At 42.2% G+C, this 24724-nt stretch overlaps 1 protein-coding gene across 7 annotated transcripts in view; it reads right to left on the bottom strand.

The window, feature by feature from the left end:
* LOC134343948 (ADP-ribosylation factor-like protein 15) overlaps positions 1-24724 on the bottom strand; it is a 278874-nt gene that overhangs the window by 224240 nt on the left and 29910 nt on the right. For 6 of the 7 annotated variants that reach the window (XR_010017347.1, XR_010017346.1, XM_063042914.1 and 3 more), the window contains exon 1: positions 15034-15161. The exons of the other annotated variant lie outside the window; for it this stretch is intronic. Coding sequence is in view for 4 of the 6 variants with exons in the window: in XM_063042914.1 (XP_062898984.1) it covers positions 15034-15087 (54 nt within the window). In the remaining 2 variants the exon portion in view is untranslated. Of the gene's footprint in view, positions 1-15033; positions 15162-24724 lie in introns of those variants that run through there. 7 annotated transcript variants of the gene reach the window in all.

Consider the following 24724-nt stretch of genomic DNA (forward strand, 5'->3'; position numbering starts at 1 on the left):
TGTGGAAACCTTCCAATATCCAGGCAGTTCTTCTTTCTTTTTATTTTTTTTCCTTTCTTTTTTTTAGGTAGGGGTATATATCGGGGGGAAGGGTTAAGGAGAGGGGGGAAGAGTAGATATTATCATTCTATGTAATCACTTTGAAAACTCAATAAAAATTATATTTTAAAAAAAGCTGAAAGGAAGGTGACAGTAACTCAAATAACCGTGGTGCACAGAGATCTAATAAATAAAATGGAGGAGGCGGGGGAGTGATAATTGACTTTTTTTTAGACTAGTGAGCTAAACATATATAGCATTCAAAATCCCATCCAAGTATAGGAACATGTAAGTCAGGCTTACAAACTGAACAGGCAAATCACAAAAAAAAAATCTATGCAGTAAAATAAGGAAGGTGGTTTGTTTTGGTATGAGAAAATTGCTTACATTGTAAAAAGCAATAAGGTAACTGGGTGAAAGAGCAGGAAAATCTGGAATACAGATAGGATTTTTGACCTTTAGTGATTTGCACAAATTCATAAGACTATGAGGAATGCAAATAAAATAGTGTTTACTTTGAGGATTTGAGTACAAAATGTTATTTGAAATGTTGTCACTTTTCTGATTTATATGCCACTAAAAAGATAATGAAGTACTAAGCAATTGTGGGTGGCACCATGAAGAAAGATCAAGTACAGTGCCACAAATGTGAAAATCTCTGTCATAATAGAACAGGTGAAGCATTAATGCAAATAAGGTAGGGCTAGTTAGAGAAATAAAGGAACAGAGAGAGAGATGGAAGGAAGGTAATTCAAAAGTAACTAGAACTCTTAAGATTGTAAAAGGTATACTTCTGTGTTGCCAACTTCTACTTTAATCTCCATACTGCACTTATTATTTTTATTCCACATATTACAGTTGGGGAAAATATTACAGAAGTATAGGTTTCCCCCACCAGAGGATAGAGCGTTCCTATGAAACAGTTCGTAAGCCGGAATGTCGTAAAGCGAAGAAGCAATTACCATTTATTTATATGGGAAAAATTTGTGACCGTTCGCAGACCCAAAAACAACCTACCAAATCATGCCAAATAACACATAAAATCTAAAATAACAGTAACATATAGTAAAAGCAGGAATGATATGATAAATACACAGCCTATACAAAATAAAAATACTTCTCTACAATCACTGCCGCACTGTTCTCCGTAGCAAAAATCTCACGCAAGCACCCCAGCAGAAACACACTCTCCAGTAACCTTTAAGCTATGAAGCTGCCAAATCATACCAAATAACACAAAAATACACAGCATATATAAAGTAGAAATAATGTATGTACTTACCGGAATTGGTAAGACAGCACTGAGCACATTGATGATGGTGTGTTAGGCTGAGTCGGAGGTTGGGGTGGTGCAGTGGTCCCCACCCTCCGAGGCAGCGAACCGATACCGATCTGCGAAGCATGCAGGAGTCCAGCGGTAGTCGGGACGCACCCAGCACATCTTTAAGAAAAAAGCTGAAATAAACAAGCTAATTAATTAGGTGCCGCCCAGCACATAAATGTCCGCCCAGATCAGAGGCGACGCAAGGCAATCGCCTTTGATCTGGGCTGACACTTATGTGCTGGGCGGCACCTAATTAATTAGCTTGTTTATTTCGGCTTTTTTCTTAAAGATGTGCTGGGTGCGTCCCGACTACCGCTGCATTCTCCGCGGCTCGGGGGTAGGGGTGGTTTGTTTCCATCAGGGCAGGTAGGTCATCTTCTTCGATGTCTGCCTGCCTCGATGTCGAAGGTCAAGGTTCGTCATCTGCTGTGGAAGGCTTGCTTGACTGCTTAGACTCGCGCATTTTTCTATCATACAGTTCTTTGTAAGGACTCAAACCATCTTGCAAATACGCCCTAAACTGACGTACCCTTTCAAAATTGAAGTCATACCTTATAATTGCAGCGAAAATCTCACTCAGTTCCTTCACGTCCAGTTCCTGGATAACTTCACTTTCGGTCCGTTCACTACTGCATTTGGTTTTGATTGTTATCCTTTCCTCTTCTAAATGCATCAGCTCTTCATCTATCAGTTCTTGGTTATGGGATGCTAAAACCTCTTCAATATCATCTTCCTCAACTTCCACAAGCCAAACTCACTTTGTCCTTGCTTCGTTCACCACAATTGAAACGCTTAATTATGTCTAGTTTTACGCTAAAGTGTAACACCCTTACGAGCTCTTTTAGGCTTTTCCGATACCTTAGAACTCATCTTGGAAACGGCTGCTCACAGGCACGTGTTTAAGCAATGCCGGCTAGAAAGTAGTTCAGAATCCGGGGGAGGAGTGGCTGCTCGGGGCGCGCGCTGCCTTTTTTCGTATCAGTGGAAACACCTTCTGTTAGCGAAAACAGGGAACTAATGTAGGTCTTTCGTAACAGTGAGGTTTCGTAAATCGAATGTTCGAAAAGCGGGGGACACCTGTACATCTGAAAGTATGGACATTTTTCTCAATCCAAATTTTGAAATTAGCAAATACATATGGTGATTTTCAAACTCCATGTGGAAAACTATGCCACAAAATAGTTATAATTCTAACTGTTTGCCAAATACACTACTCCTTCTTCATATCCAATTCAAATGTTAATGATACATGATGCACAATACTGATGCCCTATCTAGATAAAACACACTTCAGTTGTGCATCAACATCCTTGCAACACAAGATTACTTTTTCCCCTCTCCTGATGCCCCTACAGACCTCCAATATCTGTCCCCTCTCCCGCAAACTCTGCCCCAGCCCCACACCTTTGTCCCCCTCCTGTTTCAATCCACCCCCTACATACATAGTCCACTCACTCTAGTTTCAATCGCCATTCAACTCCCTAATGGTTCCCATTTTCTCCTCTGTTTATCTCAGTCCAGCAACGGCAGCCCTTTGTATTCTTTAATCACCTCCTTCCAGCAGCTGTGTCCAGTCTTCAGCATGCCCTTCCTCCATCTATCATTTACCTGTCACTTCATCCCAGCTCCACTTCTGCTCCCCTCCCCTAACTGACACTACCAGTCACTTCCAATCACTTCAAGCACCTGTCTCACTACTCCCCTTCTCTTTATACTGGCCATATCACCTCTCCACTCTTGTTTATGATAGAGCTTCAACCCAAAACAATTCCTTTCCTCCCACAGATGCTGCTCGGCCTACTGAGTTCCTCCAGCAGATTGTTTGCTGCAAAGTTAATGAGCAGAGGCTTTTAAATTGCATGTAGCAAAACCTGGACTATTAAAGACTGAATTATAAGATGCATCTAATTTAGCTGACCAAAAGTTATGTCACAAGACCATAAGACATCGGAGTAGAATTAGGCCATTTGGCCCATTGAGCCTGCGTCACCATTCAATCATGGCTGATTCTTTTCTCCCCTCCTACAAAACCACAAGATGTATCATGATACAAGATCAGTCTTCAACTTTATACAATGCACAAGTTAGGATCTCTTTATTGAACTGTTCAGAGTGCATCAAAATCAGGTTTCAGGGCTCCCATTTCAAAACCATTCACAGAAGATCTGAATCATATTCCATTTCTCAAGATACACTTACTACTAATCAATTAGACTTCAGAAATGATTAATGGAAAAGCATCAACCATCATCAACACGACAAGATACCGTAAATCTTCAAAATAAGAAGAGAGAGTGTTACGCAAATCCATGCTCGTATTTGAATTGTTCGCAAACAAATAGAAAATGTATTTTCAAAATCAGTTTGGAGCTGTATTTGATACAATATTGAGATGGCAAAGAGAGAAAGAAAGATTGTGAAGTCATAGCTATTAATTAACATACAAACACAAGTCACAGCAATGACAGGAAAACAGTTAAAAAATATAACAGGCAATAAAGTAAATTTCAAAAGAGGACACAAAATTATGGAAATTAACAAGGAACATTAGCAAGGAAACGAGAGAAGAATCCAGAGAGGGTAACATATCCCCATCTGGTGCATCCAACAAAGAGATGGCCAATTAGTTCTTCCACTCAAACCTTGCCATCAAGTTTCAAAAGTCTGTGTCCCATAGTTAGCAATGAAATTGCTTCCACTGCTTTTTTCCAAGTGCTGCATTCCAGAACACAACCTAGTGGCCTGAGTCACAATACCAAAACTCACACATTCTTTATGTCTAAATGTCAATACAACTTAAGTTGTAATAGTGCCCTATTCTTGCTTCTTGCCAGCCCCCATGTCTTCTATAAAAATCCCTCAAAATTAACTATCAAATCTCTTTTCAGACAAATATCCATGCCCCAAAGGAGGAAAAATTCAGTTGTTTTGGCCTCTCTGCAATAGAAGTCCTTTGAACATTTACCCTGCTAAACCTACTCACTCTCCAAGAATGTGCCACCCTTCGCATAATATTGTACCCAGTTACAGCCTAACTGGTCAAAGTTTAGTGTTATTGCCTGTCTTTGGTAGTCAATATCACTATTTGCCAAGTCAAGCATGCATTATGCTACTTTAATGGAATTAACACCTTATATTCCCTCTGGGTAACCTCCAACCTGATGGCATGAAAATTGACTTCTCTAACTTCCGTTAATGCCCCACCTCCCCTTCGTACTCCATCTGTTATTTATCTTTTATTATTTTTTCCCTCTCTCTCCTTTTTCTCACTCTGTCCCTCTCACTATACTCCTTGCCCATCCCCCTTTCTTTCTCCCTAGGCCTCCCGTCCCATGATCCTCTCATATCCATTTTGCCAATCAACTTTCCAGCTCTCAGCTCCATCCCTTCCCCCTCCTGTCTTCTCCTATCATTTTGGATCTCCCCCTCCCACTTTCAAATCTCTTACCATCTCTTCTTTCAGTTAGTCCTGACGGAGGGTCTCGGCCTGAAACGTCGACTGTACCTCTTCCTATAGATGCTGCCTGGCCTGCTGCATTCACCAGCAATTTTCATGTGTGTTGCTTGGAATTCCCGCATCTGCAGATTTCGTGTTTGCGTTTTTAAAAAAAACAACTCATTCTGCCTGCTTCAAAGGTGTGCATTTATTAATTCATTTATCCCACTACTTGCACAACGTGAAATTATACTGTTTATTTTGCCTCTTCATATTTTTTCACCTACAGTTCCATACTTTTGTGTTCTATGCAAATACCAAATTTTGCCTCATATACATAGGTTCACATTATCTATAAAATAATCCGTCTGACTGGATCACACTGCAAGTATCACTACTGAGAAAATTCAAAGATACTTGTAGAGGTGGCAAATGAAATATGGTAGGATAAAAACATAACAGCTTCACCAAAAAAAGTAAACTGAAGAACAAAGTTCATACTATTCATAAACATGTTAAGCACAGTAATACTGCCTTTCAGCCCACCTTGGTCATGCCAATTGTGATGCCCACCTATGCCAATCCCATTTACTAGCATTAGGCCCAAGTCTCTCTATTCCTTTCCCATACCAGCACCTGTCCAAATGCCTTTAAAAGTTGTAATTGTAGCTGTCCCCACCACCTCCTCTAGTAGCTTGATCTGGTATATTCACCATTCATTATGTGAAAAATTTAACCCTCAGGTCTTTAAATTTCTTCCCTCTCACCATACACCCAATAGCCTCTCATTTTGGATTCCTTTTGCATAGGAAAAGAACTCTAACCACCACAGAATATAAACAGTATAGCACATTACAGGCCCTTATGCCCATAATTTTGTGTCTACCTTTTAACCTAGTCCAAGAATTAGTCTAATGCGTCCCTCCTGCATAGCTCTCCATTTTTCTATCATCCAGATGCTTGTCCGAGTTTCTTAAATGCCTCTAATCTATCTGCCTCTAGCTGCACACCTGACAACGTGTTCCACACCCACCACTGTGTGTTATAAAAAAATACCTTAACATCCCAGCATACTTTGCTCCAATCACCTTAAAATTATATCTCTTGTATTATTCATGTCCGCTCTGGCCATCCATTGTCAATGTATCTTACCATCTTGTACTCCTCTATCTAGTCATTTTCCATCCTTCTTTCCTCCATGGACAAAAGCACTTGCTTGCTCAACCTTTCCTTGTATGACATACTCTCTAATCCATGCAGCATCCTGGTAAGTCTCCTTTGCACCCTCTCTGAAGCTTCTGCATCCTTCCTCTAATGACATTGATAAAGTTTAAGGGAATGGGGGATTCTCAGATTCCTGTAAACAATGGATTCAGTACCGACTATGCCTGTGACTGCAGTGTGTTTGAATAATGTCTCACAGCTGCTTTCTTTGGAGCAAGATAAGGGTTAAAGTTCGCCCAGATCCACATAAGATGTCTCTGGGCTTTTCACATCTCTTGATGTTGACAAAAAGCAGTACCTGACAGAAATTAGACAGAACATTCCTTTTTATTTAAAGCACAAATTTGACGGATGTTCTTATCTTTGTAATTAAGTTGTGGCTCCAGCAAACCAGGTTAGGACATTCTTTTCTTTAACTAAGGTGGCTGGAGTGTCTAACAAATTGATTGTTCTCTGTTATCAATTGTCCATTGACTTGGCCGGAACGGCTATCAAACCTATTGTTCTTTTGTATCGGTGGCCTTATAACTTCTGACAATTCTGACATCGGGCAGTGAACTTGTAGACCCACTGGGAAGATGAGAAAGGTTCTCTCCCTGATGTCAGATCCAAGTTCACTCTCCAGCTGAGCGTGAAGAAATAAACGGGTGAAAAGATAAGTAACGATCTTTTTGTGCTGTCGTTGTTTGATCCAGCAAAGTTACGTTTACAAGGTGACCAAAACTGCACATAATATTCCAAGTGTGGAATAAACTCTTCTCAGGCTTCCAGCCAGGTACAGCTATCAATTTTAACCAACGTTTCAATAACAAACTCCACCATCTTCATCAGGGATCATGCCTAGGCATGTTTCGCCCAATGGTGTATATAACCCCGTCATCCGTCCCTTCTGATTGGTTACTCCTCAACCAATCAGGTTTCCACTGTTCCACCTTGTTTACAATCTAATTCCAGTTCTTACTTCAAGCAAGACCTTCAAATTTCAATGGCTTCCTTCACCAGGCAGTCATTAAAGCCATTGGCGCGACACAGTAGATTTGTGCCAAAATAAACAATTGCAAGTCCATTGCGTATGCAATGTTCTGCAACCGCCGATTTCTCCAGGTAATTCAGATGGATATACCTCCTATGCTCCTTGGTGCAAGGTTCCACCGTGCATCCTGTCTGGCTAATATACACTGCTCTGCATTCACAAGGAATTCTGTAAATGCCAGCCATCCGGAGTCAGGTCAAAATTGTTGGTTTTGAGTTGTTCACAGCTGGTGTAATTCCCTGCCTTCTGAAAAGACTGGGTTTTCAGGTTTCGTCAGATCTGAACCAGAGTTAGAACAATCCTAAATGTTTGCAGCACAAAAGCACAGTATGAATCTATTTTTCAAATTGTAAAATTTGCATTTCTGCTCAAGTTTGCTCCCTATACAGGTCAAAGACGACCTGGGACTCAGGGCAGCTGGCGCTGCATTCTATCAATGTTTTGCTGTAACCTGCGAGAACCTTCTACATAACACAACCAAGGAAACTTATTAACCCACTTCCTCATCCAAGTCACATACAGAAAGGATTTCCAGATCCCTGTAGAACATTACTGGTCACAGATGTTCCATCTACTACCGCTCTCTCCATTCCGTGGGAAAGCAAATTCTGAATCCACACAGTCCAGTTTCCTTGCATCTCACGCCTCCTGACTTTCTGAATAAGCCTACATGGTGAACCTTATCAAATGCCATACCAAAATCCATATACAGTATACCACATCTACCACTCTACTTTCATTGATTTGTTTTGTCACATTTTCATAGAAGTCAGAGGCATGGCCTGCCCCTCACAAAGTCATGCTACTTAACCCTAATCAACCTATGCTTCTCTAAATTCTCATAAATCCTTTCTCTAAGAATCTCCTCCAATTGTTTGCCCACTGCTGACGTACCGCTCACTGGTCTAATCCCCAGGATTATCCCTATTACTTTTCTTGGATGAAGGAAAGGGCAATTGACAACCTCTAATCCTCTGTTACTACTCCTGTGGCCAGTATGGATGCTAAGATAACTGCCAAAGGTCCGGCAATCTCTTTCCTTGCTTTTTGTAGTAACCCAGGATGCAGTATATCTCACCCTGGGGACTTACCTATCCTAATGTTTTACAAAGTTCTAGCATATTTTCTTTCTTAACATTGATATGTTCCATCATATTACCCTGTTCTATACTGTCGTTAGAGTCAAGGTCCCTCTCACTGGTGAATAATGCAGCAAAGTATTATTAAGGACCTCATCTACCTCTGACTCCAGGCATATTTCTTCTTTTACCCTTGGTCCATCCTACCTTCATTCTCCTGTTCTTCACATGTGTAGAACACTGAGGTTTTCCTCAACTTTACTCAAGGCCTTCTCATGTCCCCTTCTAGCTCTCCTACATCCCTTCTTGACTACCTTACATCTCCAGAGCAGTGTCTGAAAGAAGTATGCTTCTTTCTTCTTCTTCTTGACTAAATGTTCCACATCTTTTGTCAACCATGGTTCCTTCACCCTACCATCCTTTCCCTACCTCAATGGGACAAACTGATCCAGAACCCCATGAAAGACCTCAACAACCCCCACATTTCCGTTGTGCATTTCCCGTGAGGACATCTGTTCACAATTTTTCTTCCCAAATTCTTACCTAATAGCATAATAATTTGCCTTCCCCCTATTAAATACTTCTCCATGGTGCGCATGCGCCGGTCGTGCATGCAGCCTGGTACAGCCGTTCCGATCTATTCTTACTTTCTTCTTCTTACTTTTTAATTTACGTTATTTTTTTTATTTTTTTTCCCTCATGGTAACACGTCGAAGCTGCACCCTCTCTAACATGCTGGTAGAGAGTTTTATTTGTTGTTTTTTTTTTTAAAAAGCGCTGGAAATAGATATATCCCCACACGCAGGACAGAAGCAAGGTCACATTGTGTATTCCAGGGACCAGCTAATGCCGGCTGGTTTAGCGAGCAGAGCGGCGGACACCCCTGCTGAAATCCAGAGGAAAACACACAGAGGATGCAGAGGGGAATCACAAAGTCGAGGAAAGAGGACCGGGTCGAGACAACAGAGACTTATGAAGAAGAGGAGTTTGGTGGGTAGTACCGTTCCGGCTGACCGGAAGTGCACTGAGAGCGGTAAGCGTAAAGGAGTTGGGTGCTTATTGATCTGGTTTACAACAGATGGTGCAATCCTGGTCACATTACGATCGAAGAACATGTTTGTAGACCAGATATTGAACTTTTTACTGTTGGACTTTGGCCACATTCCACCGCGATACAACATTTGGCGGCATAGGAGGTCGTTCCTGCCTGTGGCCATCAAATGTGCAGCTCCTCCCATGGAGGGTCAGACACCCTGAGCCAATAGACTGGTCCTGGACTTATTTTCCATCTGGCATAGTTTGCATTTTGTTGTTTGATTGTTTGCGGTTTTTGTATTGCTATATTTACGCTCTATTCTTGGTTGATGCGGCTGTAACGAAACCAAATTTCCCTCGGAATTAATAAAGTATATCTATCTATCTATCTAGCTATCTGCTCCTATCCCCACACAAAAACTGGCAAAGATCTAGGAACTATGGTCACCATCATTGAGCTGATCATCCACCAACAGATCTGTCAACTGACCAGGGTCATTGCCTTGTACCAGCTCCAGTAATCAGTTTATCTACATATTGTGTCAGGAATCCTTCCTGGACACACCTAACAAATTCCGCCCAATTATGCATTAAGGAGGTGCCAAACATTAGGGAAGTTGAAGTCACTCACCCTATTATTTTGGCACCCTTCCAAAATCCAACTTCTGATCTGCTTGTCAGTGTCTATTGTCATATGGACTATTATTGTAATTAGAATACTCTCAAATAAAGCCATGACACCTTTCCTGTTTGTAACTTTCACCCATACTGACTCAGTAGATGATCTCTGCACAACATCCCCCCTTTCCGTAGCTGTGATACCGTCCCTGATTAGCAATCTAATCACCTGCACCTCTTTCAACCACTCCCCATCCTTTTTGAAGCATCTAATCACCAGAACATCAGCAGTTATTTCTACCCTTGTGACAGCCAAGCCTCTTGAATGGATGCAACATCATAGTTCTTATGTACTATACCCCTCATAATTTTATAAACCTTTATGAGGTAACCTCTTAGCTATATTCTGATGAGAATAAATATAGAATCCAACAAAAGTAAACGTAGTATTTCAATTAGGCTCCACATAGGAGAGGAACGCAAACCTGGACTCTTCAAAACATGGAAAAACATTCATAAAAATTATACCAGTTCTGAAACATTACTGCTGTGAGCATTAAAATTGAGCAAGATAGAATTTGTCCCCTTTGAGAAAGCAAATTCAACATAGAGATCTTTTCAAATTGTGTGTGGATTGGACAGAACAAGAACATATTAACAGTCATTCGGAAAATCCACAAATAGCGCTAACCAAACAAGACAAATTATGAATAAATCTAGAATGAAACAGAAAAATCTTACTTGAGCTGGTTAGAATGCAAAGTTCTTTTTTCACAAATAATAAAAACTACAGATGTCATACAATTGGAAAATTTAATGCAGTTATTAAAATCAAATCAATGAGTTGCCAAAACACACTAGAATAACAGCATCCTTTCTTCTAGTTCAAAGGAAAATCTATTGCCTTCTCAACATCCTAAATGGTACAGAACTACAATAAAATTCCTGTGGATTTGCTCCTTCTTTATTTTAACCTCTAGCCCTACTATACTCAGATCTCTGAATTTCTCGAATTCCAACCTGATTCTTCACAGATTTCCTTCATCTTACCAGTATAACATTATGATCCATTACCAAATAACAGTGTGTAAACTTAGCAAGTATAACCTACAACTCAAACAGATGACGTTTCTGCTAAAATCTTAAGACTTACTGGTGAAGAGCCTCAGTCATGGATCCATCATTTTATCAACCAAATCTGGGAGAGAACAATCAGATACAGGTTTCCTCCGCTATCCGAATGTCGAACGTTCCTATGAAACCGTTCATATGCCGAAACGGCGTAAAGCGAAGAAGCAATTACCATTAATTTATATGGGAAAAATCTGAGCGTTCCCAGACCCAAAAATAACCTACCAAATCATACCAAATAGCACATAAAACCTAAAATAACACTAACATATAGTAAAAGCAGGAATAATCTGATAAATACAGTCTATATAAAGTAGAAATAATGTATGTACAGTGTCATTTTGTTTAACAGAATCGGGAAGTTTGAGTCCAAATCGATTTTCGGGAAAAAAAAATCGGCACATACACGCACGTCACGCATGCACATGTACACGCATTCGCACGTCATGTATGAGCACACACCTGCCTGCGCAAGGCTTCATGGTCATGGTAGTCTTTCTCGGGGTAAACACAAGTTTAAAGCCAGTGATTTTTTTCGTAAAAGCGAAATATTGTAAAGAGAACATTCGGAAAGCGGGGGACACCTGTACAGTAAGCCTGCCCACCACCAAGAAAGTCTGATGACAGTTACCACCAAAGGTTCTCCCACTTGCCTGCCACAAGGAACATCACTGCTAGCACCTTCTCCAAATCCTCTTCCCAGTGGCCAAACTACTGTCCATCAAATCACAGTATGAATTTTGTTCATCCTGTTTCACAATGTACTTCATCTTCAGCAGCCCACCCACCCCCCAACCATCCCAGTGAAATTGCCCAGCATGCTGCTGTCTAGTGCTACTGGTTAGCAACCATAGAAGACAAATTCCTCAAGAGGGCAGCAAGCTGTATTGAGGACAAAGCAGTTTATGGACTTCAATGACTAAATTCAATGAGTTCATAGACTAAACGGACTTCAATGAGGCTTTTGACAAGATTCAACATGAGAGAATTATCCAATAGGTTACAGTCCATGAAATCTAGGACAATTTGTATCCAAAATTGGCATAGTAATAAGAGGCAGGGTGTTAGTGGAGGGCAGTTTTTTTTTTAAAACATGATTGGAAGACTGTGACACAAAAATAACAGGGATTGATACTGTTTGTTCCAGTTAACAGCTTGGATACAGCGAAGGCATAGACCACAAGACAAAGGAGCAGAAGTAGGCCATTCGGCCCATCGAGTCTGCTCCGCCATTTTATCATGTGCTGATCCATTTTATCCTATTTAGTCCCACTGCCCTGCCTTCTCACCATAACCTTTGATGCCCTGGCTACTCAGATACCTATCAATCTCTGCCTTAAAGACACCCAATGACTTGGCCTCCACTGCTGTCCCTGGCAACAAATTCCATAGATTCACCACCCTCTGACTAAAAAATTTTTTTCGCATTTCTGTTCTGAAAGGGCGCCCTTCAATCCTGAAGTCATGCCCTCTCGTACTAGACTCCCCCATCATGGGAAACAACTTTGCCACATCCACTCTGTCCAGGCCTTTTAACATTCGAAATGTTTCTATGAGGTCTCCCCTCATTCTTCTGAACTCCAAGGAATACAGTCCAAGAGCGGACAAACGTTCCTCATATGTTAACCCTCTCATTCCCGGCATGATTTGTAAGTGTAGATCACACAAAAAGCAGTAGTGTCAATAGTGAAAATAGTCACAGACTAGAGAATGTCATTGATCAGTGGCAAAGATGGGCAGAGCAATGACAGATGCAATTTAATACTGACAAGTGCAAGGTGATGCACTTCAGGAGGGCAAACTCCAAAGTAATGGAAGCACTGTCATCAAGTATCTTCAAGATGGACAGAAAACTGTTTCTGCTATTAAAGGAATCAAGGTCACACTAACGTAAAAAATCAGTAACTCTTGTTGAATGACAAAGCCGGTGCAGGCCTACCCCGCTACTTCTGTTTGTTTTGCGCACGAATATCGATTCAAATGAAAAGAATCTCAAACCCAAAGCTGATTGTAGTTTACAATGCTCAAGATCCTCAGTAAGACATGGCCTGCACTTTCCGATATACCAGCATGCAAAGTAGTACATCCTGGACTTGAAGGTATCAGTACATCTGGGACTTCACTCCGTAAGTGACTGAATACTAACTGCTTGACATGATCGCCATCAACTTCTACTGTTCTGATAGGGAAAAAAAAAGGAATGGAGTAGCCTTCCCATACAACAAGATGGATTCATAATTGGGAGATGGTGCACTGTTAGATGTTGATTTACAACTAACCAAGAAGTAGAAATGAAATCTAGGAACAGAGACACATGCAAACAATTTGAGGCAGAGATGTGTGAAATTCTGGGAGGTACAAGGTGATGAAGAGTTGTATGTTGCATGACTGCAGACAAGGGTGCTTACATAGTCATTACAGTACTTGAAGAAAAGTAAGTGAGGAAACAGACCAAATAGGACACGAATAAAAAAGCTCTACATAAACAGCTTCTGTAGAGAAATTTGCTAGCAACAATCATGGTCAAAGACCATAATTACCTACATCATATGACACAGCACATAATAATGATGATGACTATGACGACAAACAGCAACAAAGTCAGAAAAGGATTATTTTTAGAGTTCTCACAGCAGTCCCAGTGATTTAGAGGAAGTGTAGCATCAGAATTTTATATTCATTTCAGTGGTGGAGTTGAATGTAGAAAAGCAGTCGACCCACAGGCCTCCTTGATGGGGAGTGAAGATGTATGGCAATTGGATGTCAATGGTTAGAATGAGAAGGATGAGGTGGCAAGAGATTGGACAGTGATAAAGCGATGATAAGCACGGCCTTCAGTTTAATAACACGCAAACTTCATAAAACATTAATGCTGGTTATTTAACTAGTAAGGCATGCAACAATGTTTCCAACTCAAAGCTTCCCATAATGTTACTGCGCCAAGTGTATAATATTAAAAAAATCTAAATCTATCTTCAATGAGCTGTCATATCATCTAAAATTCAAAACTTATTCAGTTTACCTTTTATAAGTATTCACATCTACAAACAGGTTTTACACGTCACATTTTAGAGGAATCTCAAGCTAGTCAAGCCAATGTTACTCTTCACCACGACTAACAAAATTACCTGTTTTTGTTCAAAGTACACAGAAAATTTGAATATAATGCTCTGCTAACAACCTGACCTACACATTTTAATGTGCCCAACTGTAACTGACAAAGATAGTTAAATGTAAATATTTATAGGCAAATTATGTTTATTTGTACACACTTTGGTATAGCTGTGTTTATTTCAAAAGCCAACAAATCTACCACAATGTTTATATGCCATAGCCATATTGTCAGATTTTAAACAGCAGGATCAGGATTCAACTGAAAAAGGGCTAATCAGATTGACGGAGAAGACGTATCTGTGTGGAAGTTTCAGAGGGAGTGGGAAAATTAGAATTAAAGAATGTTATGGGGGGGGAGGTGGGTGGAATGGAAGAAATAAGGACAAGGTAGACCAGAGGGCCTGAATTCCACACTGTATAACTACACGGTGGTCGGGGACAGGCAAAAGGTAGCGGTGTGGTGCGAAGGCGGAATCAGGACAAGAGGCGAGTTAGTGGCGTGGTGTGGGGAAGGGGAGTTAAAAGCTGGCAGTGCCTTGTGGGTAGAGGAACAGGGAAGACGGGACAAGGAGCGCTTGTAGGGTACGGGACGAACAAGCAGCATCGGTCATGAAGAGGGGAGGGATGGACAAGAGACAGCGGAGGTGCAGGAAACAGGGACAAGGAGCAGTGGTGGCGGTGGAGGGAGGGACAAGGAGTAGCGCTGTTGGAGTGGTGTGGGGGGTGGGGGAAGGGGGATAAGGGGGCTACGGTGCCGTTCGGAAGGGGGCGGGGTGCAGCGGCGTAAACAGGAGGAATCTGGGCCAGGCCTACCCTGCGGCCGGTCGTTCGCTGTTGCTCCCCAGCACCCGGCAGGAACACGCCAGTGGGACCCACAAACCAACCAACGGTAAAGACGCGTGGAAACTATCACCCCCCACTCCCTCCCTCCCCTCCGTCTCGCCGCTTCCCCGATCCCGGTACGCAGTGCAGTCCGCCCCCAGCCCGGAGTAACCCCTACCGAGTAGACGCCGATTCGGCACACGGCGGCCGACAACTCCAAGCACTGGCCCATGGCTGCGAACAGTGGCGCCACCTCCCAGAAAGCAGCGGCCGCGGCCCAAGCTCTGGTTGGGGGGGGGGGGGCGCGGCCTGGGGCGCGCCGGCGGCGGAACGGGGCGGAGTCACGGCGCGCGGGCACGAGCGCCACCCAGCACCACAGCAAGTCTCTCCTCGGGAAGAACCGGCTCGTCACCCCGCAACCTACGAAAGTGTGAGCAGCTCCCTCCGCCAGACGATGCCGTCTACGTCTATGTGACGGGAAAAGAGCGATGATACCAGGCAGGTTTCCCCACTGGGAGTTAGCAAAGACCATTCCAGTGCTAACTATATGACATTATGGGTAACATGGTCACCCAGCTATGAGATTCTATGATTGTCAACGTTAATGGAATTGTTATCCTGAAGGTGAATGAAGAATTATTTTCAAGTTAAAACCACTGACGCTAGAAATCTGAAATAGTGGGAATATATTGTCACATACACAAGTATATATACTGTATGTATGCACAAGTGCGATGAAAAACTTGCAACAGCATCACAGGCAGATAACATCAGATAAGCAGCATTTCCAAGAAAACCAAGTTATACACAAGAATGCAATTAGAATAAAAACAACCAAAGCCCATTATAGTGCAAAGTAATCAAAGTGGTCAGATTGGTGCTAAACTGTAGTGATTAGTTTTTACCAAATGGTTAAGGGAAGTTACTATTCTTGAACCTGGTGGTGTGGTGGTGTGGGTTTCAGGCTGCCGTCTGCCTCATGGCAGTTGCAAAAAGATGGCTGAAATGGTGGAGATTTTGACGACAGATGTTGCCTTTTATGTGATAATCTGAACTTCCTAAGTAAAGACACAAACAGAAAATGCTGTAGCTGAACAGGTCAGACCACACTAGTGGAAAGAGAAATGGAATTATTGTTTCATATGCATGCCAGTCCAGACAATAGTGCTAATTTTACATTGCAGACAAGGTGTCACAGAATGCATGGGGAAAACACACGAATATATGATTAGCGAGACCAGGTCAAATGGGCAGGTAGGTGGAGGCTCAGTATGCTCACACCCCCACCAAAGAAATTATGACAGAGACAGGACCTGGGAGGCATGCCAACAAAATGAAATTCACCAGCAACTTCAATATATCTGCTCCATTCATTGGCCATTTAAGGGAAAGGGTAAGAATATTTGAAGTTCAAAATCTCAAACATGCCACACAACTCATGGCCATTGTGTAGCAGTGATCCCAGCCCTCCAATATGCTTCTGAAACAGCAGCCCATTAAAGGGCACCAGAAAAACTCCGGTTTTCATTCTTCACAACATCCTCCAAACCCATTGAAAGGATAAGCCAAACATCCCCAGCTACACCTAGCTCTGTTGGGTGGGCTATTATTCACTCACAACACACTGGAGAAACTCAGCAGGTCGGTCAGCATCCGTGGAAAAGATCGGTCGATGTTTTGGGCTGGAACCCTTCGTCAGGAAGGCGTTGTGAGTGGGCTATTGTTCACGTGCCCAATAGCAGAATCTTAAAATAGACACTATTTTAAACTCTTGTGATGGGAAGCAATCATGATATGGACAGAGGAAAGATTCAAGGATGTGCTCAAATCATCCTTGAAGAATTGCAGTATCTCCAACTCCAAGGAAAATGGCACAAGGAGCATTTGAAAGGACAGAGAGCCTCAAGGCTATGCATCAGGAGAGCAATGATGAAAAAAGATTAGCTCTCCAACTATCTACCTGTCTGACAGCATTTGCCCCACTCATGAAAAAGTCTTGTTCTATCAGGTACCTCCAAACTTTTCAAAACTGGAATCCTTGCACCTGAGAGGCTGCTTAAGAAGCAAAAGAAAATCTGCATCAGTAATAATATTGTGAGATGTATAAATGCTGGTCGAAACACCAGGCTCAAATTCAAAATAGGACCAGAGATCTTGTACAAAGGATTGTATTCGTGATACATGATACAATACACATTTTTCTCAGCACGATGCAAGACCTGTGACTAGAACATTCATGAATCCACAAAGCCTTGCATATTTGGACAATCTGTAAGCAGTAGCACAAAATACCAGTATATACCAAAGTTAGAATGAAGGTTAATGGAATATGACTAAATAGAAATTTTCCAGTAGACATAGGCTGCAATATATGGAAGGAAGAATAAATTATGAACTGCAGCAGGATTGAGACAAGAACAAAGGAAACTTGTGTAAGTCAGAAGACTGGGGCAAATGAGGCATGTGTTATTAAAGCTGACACATTCTGTATCAAGTCAAGAGAGCAAGTTTGGTACTTACAACATTTAACAGTAAAGCATAGTGTGACGACAAACCAAATTATCAGAAGATTGATGCTAATGAGAGAGAGAGATATAAGGGAGACAATGGAGAAACATTCAAAATGCTAATAAGAGAGAAGAGAGATTAATGAGAAAGAAACACAATTCAGATATTGACAGACCGTTTGCTTTGAACCTGAACTGTTTGCAGTTTGATAGACAGGCGATACCCCAGCAGGGGGATAAAAAGAACAGATTCGCTAAGGCACGACACACACCACGAGATAACGAGACCTTGGAAGAGCGGTGTGCCCCCACAAGTTGGTGGAAGTTGGAGGTCCAGTTCAGGGGAACCGACCATAGACTCACAGGGTGAAAAGGGACGATCGGCGGGAACCTGGTGTGTGTATCTGCCCTTGCCTGGGTGCCGGGTTCACCGCGGAAGAACGGTCGTATCCGGAACGGAGGGGTCACAGTCGGTGACCACAGCAGGATAGAAGACATAAAAGGGTCCGCCCGAAAGCCAACTGCGAAGAACATCAAAGGTCTGCTTGAATCAAAATTTGCATCTCTCTCTCTCCAACGGCACAACAGCGATTACTGCGAACTGTACATAGCTGAACTGAACTCTGCGTCATTTGAGACTGATCATTTTACCCCTAGACTGCGATAGAGCTTGATTGATTCCTATTACCCTAGTTCTGTGTATATGTGTTTTATCATTGCTAACCTGTTGCATTTATATCCTTACGGTTACAGTACTGTGTTACTTATTTCTTTAATAAAACTTTATTAGTTTCCAGTAAACCAGACTCCAACTAGTGGTCCATTTCTGCTGGTTTGGAAACCCGGTTACGGGGTATGTAACAATAGCAACAGGCCCTTGGAGGCATACAGATAGAATCATAGAAATGTACAGCACAGAAACATGCCCTTCAACCCATCTAGTCTGAACCAAGCCATTTAAACTGCCAACTCCCATTGTACTGCACTGGGACTATAGCCCTCCATAACCCTACCATGCATGTACCTATGCAAACTTCTCAAACATTGAATTCAAGCTCGCATGCACCACTTGTACTGGCAACTCGTTCCACACTCTCACGACCTTCTGAATGAAGCAGCTTCTCCTCATGTTCCCCTCAGTCTTTGCACCTTTCCTCCTTAACCCACGACTTCTAGTCGTAGTGGAAAGAGCCTGCTTGCATTTACCTTATCTATACCTTATTTACCCATTTGACAGGTCAATCAGCGGCAGGAACAGACCACAGCGACGAGGTTTCTTGCAGGTCAGTGACACTTGTTTAAAAGAGAGCTTTGTGGGTGTTCCGGGTCATTCCAATAGCCCAATCAGCAGCAGGAGCAGGCCACAGCAACGAGGTTTCTCACAGGTCACTGATGCTTGTTTGAAGGTACAAAAGGGCCAAGTGGGGTGACCATTGTTGTGAATAGGCCAACGGTGAGAGTAGGAGTGTCAGGGGTTGGCTCAAAAGAGGCATTGGCTTTGGGTAAGCTTCTGTTAAGGTTCCCTCCCCCCGATTACTGTACCTAGTGTTCTTCATTCCGGATGTTGGAGTTCTGGGAGACCCAGAGCCTCCAAGGGAACTATATCTGCATGAAGTGCATCCTTGAGGACCATGTTAGGCATCTGGAGCAGCAAATGAATGAACTTCAGCTTGTATGGGAGAGTAAGGAGATAATCGAGCAGAGTTACAGGGAGGTAGTCACCCCTAAGTTGCAGGACGTGAGTAGTTGGGTCAGGAGAAACGGAAATGTGAATACGCTGTTAGCATAGAGCACCCCCGTGGCCAGTCCACTCAATAATAAGTATACCACTTCGGATACTGTTGCCATGGAGACTGGGTTGCTGGCACAGATCATAGGTCCGTGGTGCAGATGGGAAGAGTGTTAAGGGACACCCTTAATAGTCAGGGAAACATAGGAGATTGTGTAGATGTGAACGGGACACCCAAATGCTATGTTGCCTCCCTGGTATCAGAGTCAGGGACGTCTCTGATCACATCCACAGCATTTTGAAGAGGGAGGGAGAGCAGCCAGATACCTTGATACATATTGGTACCAATGACATAGGAAGGAAAAGCAGAGGTACCGAAAAGAGAATTTAGAGAACAAAAACCTGAGAAGCAGGTCCTCCAGGGTAATAATTTCTGGATTGCTGCTTGTGCCATGTGCCAATGAGGGTAGAAACAGAATGATTTCGAGGATAAACGCGTGGCTGAGAAGCTGGTGCAGGGGGCAGGACTTTAGGTTCTTCTGTAGGAGGTATGAACTATTCAAAAGTGATGGGTTGCACCTGAACCAAAGGAGGACCAATATTCTTGTGGGCAGGTTTGTTAGAGCTGTTGAGGAGGGTTTAAAACTAATTTGGCGGGGGGATGGGAACCAAAGTGAAAGGACTCAGTATAGGACGGATAGGAAGAAGGCAAAGACAGCGTGCAGTCAGACTGACAGGAAGGGCAGTCAAATGATAGGACAAAAATTGTAGACAGCAGAGTGAGAATCAAAAAGAGTAGCAAATACAGTATTCCAAGTGTTATATCTCAATGCATGGAGCATAAGAAATAAGGTGGATGATCTTGATGAAGTATTACAGATTGCTGAGTATGACATTGTAGCCATCACTGAATCATGGTTGAAGGATAGTTGTAGTTGGAAGCTAAATGTCCAAGGTTACGTGTTGTATTGGAAGGATAGGAACGTAGGCAGAATGGGGTGGCTGGGCTCTGCTGGTAAAAAAATGGCATCAGATCAGTAGAAAGTTGTGACATTGGATTGGAAGATGTTGAATCCTCTTGGGTTAAGAAACTGCAAGGGTAAAAGGACCCTGATGGCAGTTATATACAGGCCTTCCAACATAGCTGGGATGTGGGCTACAGATTACAACTGGAAATAGGAAAAGCATATCAAAAGGACAATGTTAGGATAGTCATGGAAGATTTCAACATGCACGTTGATTGGGAAAAATCAGATTGGTAATGGATCTCAAGAGAGTTTGTTGAATGCCTATGAGATCGCTTTTTAGAGCAGTTTGTCATTGAGCCTACTGGGAGATCAACCACACTGGATTGGGTGTTATGTAATGAACCAGGGGTGTTTAGGGAGCTTCAGGTAAAAGAACCCTTAGGAGGCAGTGACCACAATATGATTTGAGTTCAACTTGAAATTTAATAGGGAGCAAGTCTGACGTTGCAGTATTTTGGTAGTACAAGAGAGGAGTTGGCCATAGTAAGCTGGAATGAGATGCCAGCAGGGATGACAGCAGAGTAGCAATGGTATGAGTTTATGGGAAAAATGATGAAGGTGCAGAATAGATGTATTCCAACAACAAAGAAATACTCAAATGGCAAAATAGTACAATAGTGGCTGACAAGGGAAGTCAAAGCTGATGTAAAAGCAAAAGAGAGGACTACACAAAGCAAAAATTAGCGAGGAGACAGGATTGGGAAGCTTTTAAAAACCTACAGAGAGCAACTAAGAGTCATTAGGAGGGAAAAGATGAAATATGAAAGCAAGCTAGCAAACAATATCAAGGTGGATAACAAGCTTTCTCCAGAATGTAAAAAAAATAAAAAAGACGAGAGTGGATATAGGACCACTAGAAAATGAGGCTGGAGAAATAATAATGGGGTAAAGGAGATGGCAGATGAACTAAATGAGTATTTTGCATTAGTCTTCACTGTGGAAGACACCAGCAGTGTGCCAAATGTTGAACATTGTGAGGGCAGAGGAGGGAGTGCAGTTACTATTACAAGGGAGAAGGTGCTCAAAAAGCTGAAAGACCCAATTCAACTGGGCCAGATGAACTGCACCCTAGGGTTCTGAAAGAGGTAGTGTTTGAGATTGTGGAGGCAGTAGTAACGATCTTTCAAAAATCATTGGATTATGACATGATGCCAGAGGACTGGATAATTTAAGAACTCCACTCTTTAAGAAAGGAGGAAGGCAACAGAAAGGAAATTATTCACCAGTTATCCTGACCTCAGTGGTTGGGAAGATGTTGGAGTCAATTGTTAAGGATGAGGTTATGGAGTACTTGGTGATACAGGACAAGATAGGACAAAGTCATCATGGTTTCCTTAAGGGAAAATCTTGCCTGACAAACCTGTTGGAGTTCTTTCAGAAGATTACAAGTCAGAAAGATAAAGGGGATGCAGTGGATATTGTGTATATGGACTTTCAGAAGCCCTTTGACAAGGTGCCACACTTGAGGCTGCTTAGCAAGTTAAGAGCCCATGGTATTACAGGAAATTTACTGGCATGGTTAGAGCATTGGCTAATTGGTAAGAGGCAGCAAGTGAGAGTAAAAGGATCCTTTTCTGGTTGGCTGCCAGTGACTAGTGGTGTTCCACAGGAGTCGGTGTTGAGACCACTTCTTTTTATGCTGTATACCAATGATTTAGATGATGGAATAGATGGCTTTGTTACCAAGTTTGCAGATAATACGAAGATTGGTGGAGGGACAGGTCGTGTTGAGAAACAGGCGGCAGAAGGACTTAAGACAGATTAGAGAATGAGCAAGAAAGTGGCAAATGAAATACAACGTTGGAAAATGTATGGTCATGCAATTTGGTAGTTGAAATAAATGTACAGACTATTTTCTAAACAGGGGAAAAAAATCCAAAAATCTGAGACACAGGAGGAATCCTTGTGCAGAAAACCTAAAGGTTAACTTGTAGGTAGAGTCAGTGGTGAGGAAGCCACATGCAATGTTAGCATTCATTTCCAGAGGTCTGCAGTACAAGAGCAGGGATGTGGTGCTGAGGCTATATATGCCACTGCTGAGGCCTCACCTTGAGTATCGTGAACAGTTGTGGGCTCCTCATCTATGAAGTGGTGACATTGGAGAGAGTCCAAAGGAGGTTCACAAGGATGATTCCAAGAATGAAAGGGTCATCACATGAGGAATGTTTGATAGCTCTGGGTCTGTACTCGCCGGAATTTAGGATGGGGGGCAATCTCACTGAAAACTTTCAGAAGTTGAAAGGCCTAAACAGAGTAGATGTGGAAAGGATCTTTCCCGTGGTGGGGGAGTCTAGAAAAAGAGGGCACAGCCTCAGCATAGAGGAGCGTCCATTTAGAGTGGAGATGCACAGAAATTACTTTAGCCACAGTGTGGTGAATGTGTGGAGTTTATTACCACAGGCAGCTGTAGAGGCCAGTTTTTTGCGTGTATTTAAGGCAGAGCTTGATATGCTCTTGATTGGACACTGCATCAAAGGCTATGGGGAGAAGGCCAGGGAATGGGGCTGAGGAGAGGGGAAAAAAAAGGATCAACCATGATTGAATGGCAGAGCAAACGCGATGAGCCAAATGGCCTAATCTCTGCTCCTATGTCTCATGGTTTTATATCCCACATAAATTTGCATACCTCTACCTCATCTTAATCTTCTAAATTCCAAGGAATAAAGTCCTAATCCTTTCAATCTTTATTTATAACTCAGGTCCTCCAGTCCCGGCTAGATCCTAGTAAATTTTCTCTATACTCTTTCAACCTTATTTACATCTTTCCTGTAGGTAGGTGGCCAAAACTGTGCACAATACTCCAAATTAGGCCTCACCAATGACTTGGACAAACTCAACATAACATCTTATCTCCTATACTAATACTTTGATTTATGAAGGCCAATGTGATGAAAGTTTTTTTTTTAATGACCCTATCTACCTTTGACGCCACTTTCAATGAATTATGGACCTGTATTCTCAGATCCCTTTGTTCTTCCACAATCCTCAGCACCCTACTGTTCACTGTGTAAAACCTGCCCTGGTTGGTCTTATCAAAGTACAACACTATGGACTTGTTTCCATTAAGTACCACCTGCCATTCTTCAGCACACTTTACTAGCTGGTCCAGATCCAGCTGCAAGCCATAATAGCTTTCCTTGCTACCCACTACACCCCCAATATCGTTGTCTTCCACATATCTGTAGATCCAGTTAACCACATTATTATCCAGATCATTGATATAATGATAAATAACAACAGACCCAGCACCGATCCCTGTGGCACTCCACTAGTTACAGGCCTCTAGTCAAAGAAGCAACCATCTACTACCACTCTCTGGATTCTCCCATAAAGCCAGCGTCTAATCCAACTTACTACCTCTCCTTGAATGCTGAGTGACTGAACCTTCTTGACCAACCTCCCATGCAGGACCTTGTCAACTGCCTTGCTAAAGTCCATGTAGACAACATCCACTACCTTACCTTCATCAGCTTCCCAGGCAACATTCCCTTAAAAACTCTATACTGTTGGTTGGACATGACCTACCACACAGAAAGCCATGCTGGTTATTCTTAATCAGTCCATGTCTATCCAATACTCTAGTCCCTTAGAATACCTTCAAAGAACTTTCCCACTACAGTACTGATGTCAGGGTCACCACCCTACAATTTCCTGGTTTATTCTTAGAATCTTTTTTTTAATATAAAAGTAGCAGAACAACATTAACTATCCTTCAATCCTCTGGTATCTCACCTGTCACTAAGAGTCAAATATCTCTGCTCGGGACCCAGCAATATCCGCACATGCCACCCATAGGGTCAAAGTTGACACCACTTTGCCTCATTTCCATAGAATCTGTGTCCATCTCCAGCGTAAGTACAGATTTAAAAAAATACAGATCCCCATCTCTTTTAACTCCATGTATGGATTACCATTCTGATCCTCTGGAGGACTAATTTTGTCCCTTGCAATCCTCTTGCTGTTAATATATTTAGAATCCCTTAGGATTTTCCTTCACCTTGTTTGCTAGGGTAATCTCACGCCTTTTTTTTTAAAAAAAAAGCCCTCCTGATTTCTTTAAGTGTTCTCTTGCATTTCTTGTACTCCATAAGCACCTCATTTATTCCTACCTGCCATGGATCTCTTTTTTTTGTTAACTAGGGCCTCAATCTCTTGAAAACCAAGGTTCCTTAAACCTGTTATCATTACCTTTTATTCTGACAGGCACATACAAGCTTTCTGCTTTCAAAATTTCATTTTTGAAGGCTTCCCATTTGCCAAGTACATCTTTGCCAGAAAACAGCCTGTTTCAATCCACACTCGCCAGATCCTTTCTGATATCACCTCAACCCAGGGACCAGACCCATTTTTTTTTTCAGATTTACTTTGAAACTCATGGCATAGTGATCACTAGATGTAAAGTATTCCCTTACACAAACTTCTGTCACCTGCCATCTCATTTCCTAATAGCAGATCCATTATCACATGCTCCCATTGGAACTTCAACGTACTGATTAAGGAAACTGTCCTGAACACATTTAATAAACTCTATCCTTTTACAGAATGGAATCCAGTCAAAGTGGAAAATTAAAATCACCTACTATAACAACCTTGCGTTTCTTGCAA

Source organism: Mobula hypostoma, chromosome 3 (assembly GCF_963921235.1).
Source record: "Mobula hypostoma chromosome 3, sMobHyp1.1, whole genome shotgun sequence".
NCBI lineage: Eukaryota > Metazoa > Chordata > Chondrichthyes > Myliobatiformes > Myliobatidae > Mobula > Mobula hypostoma.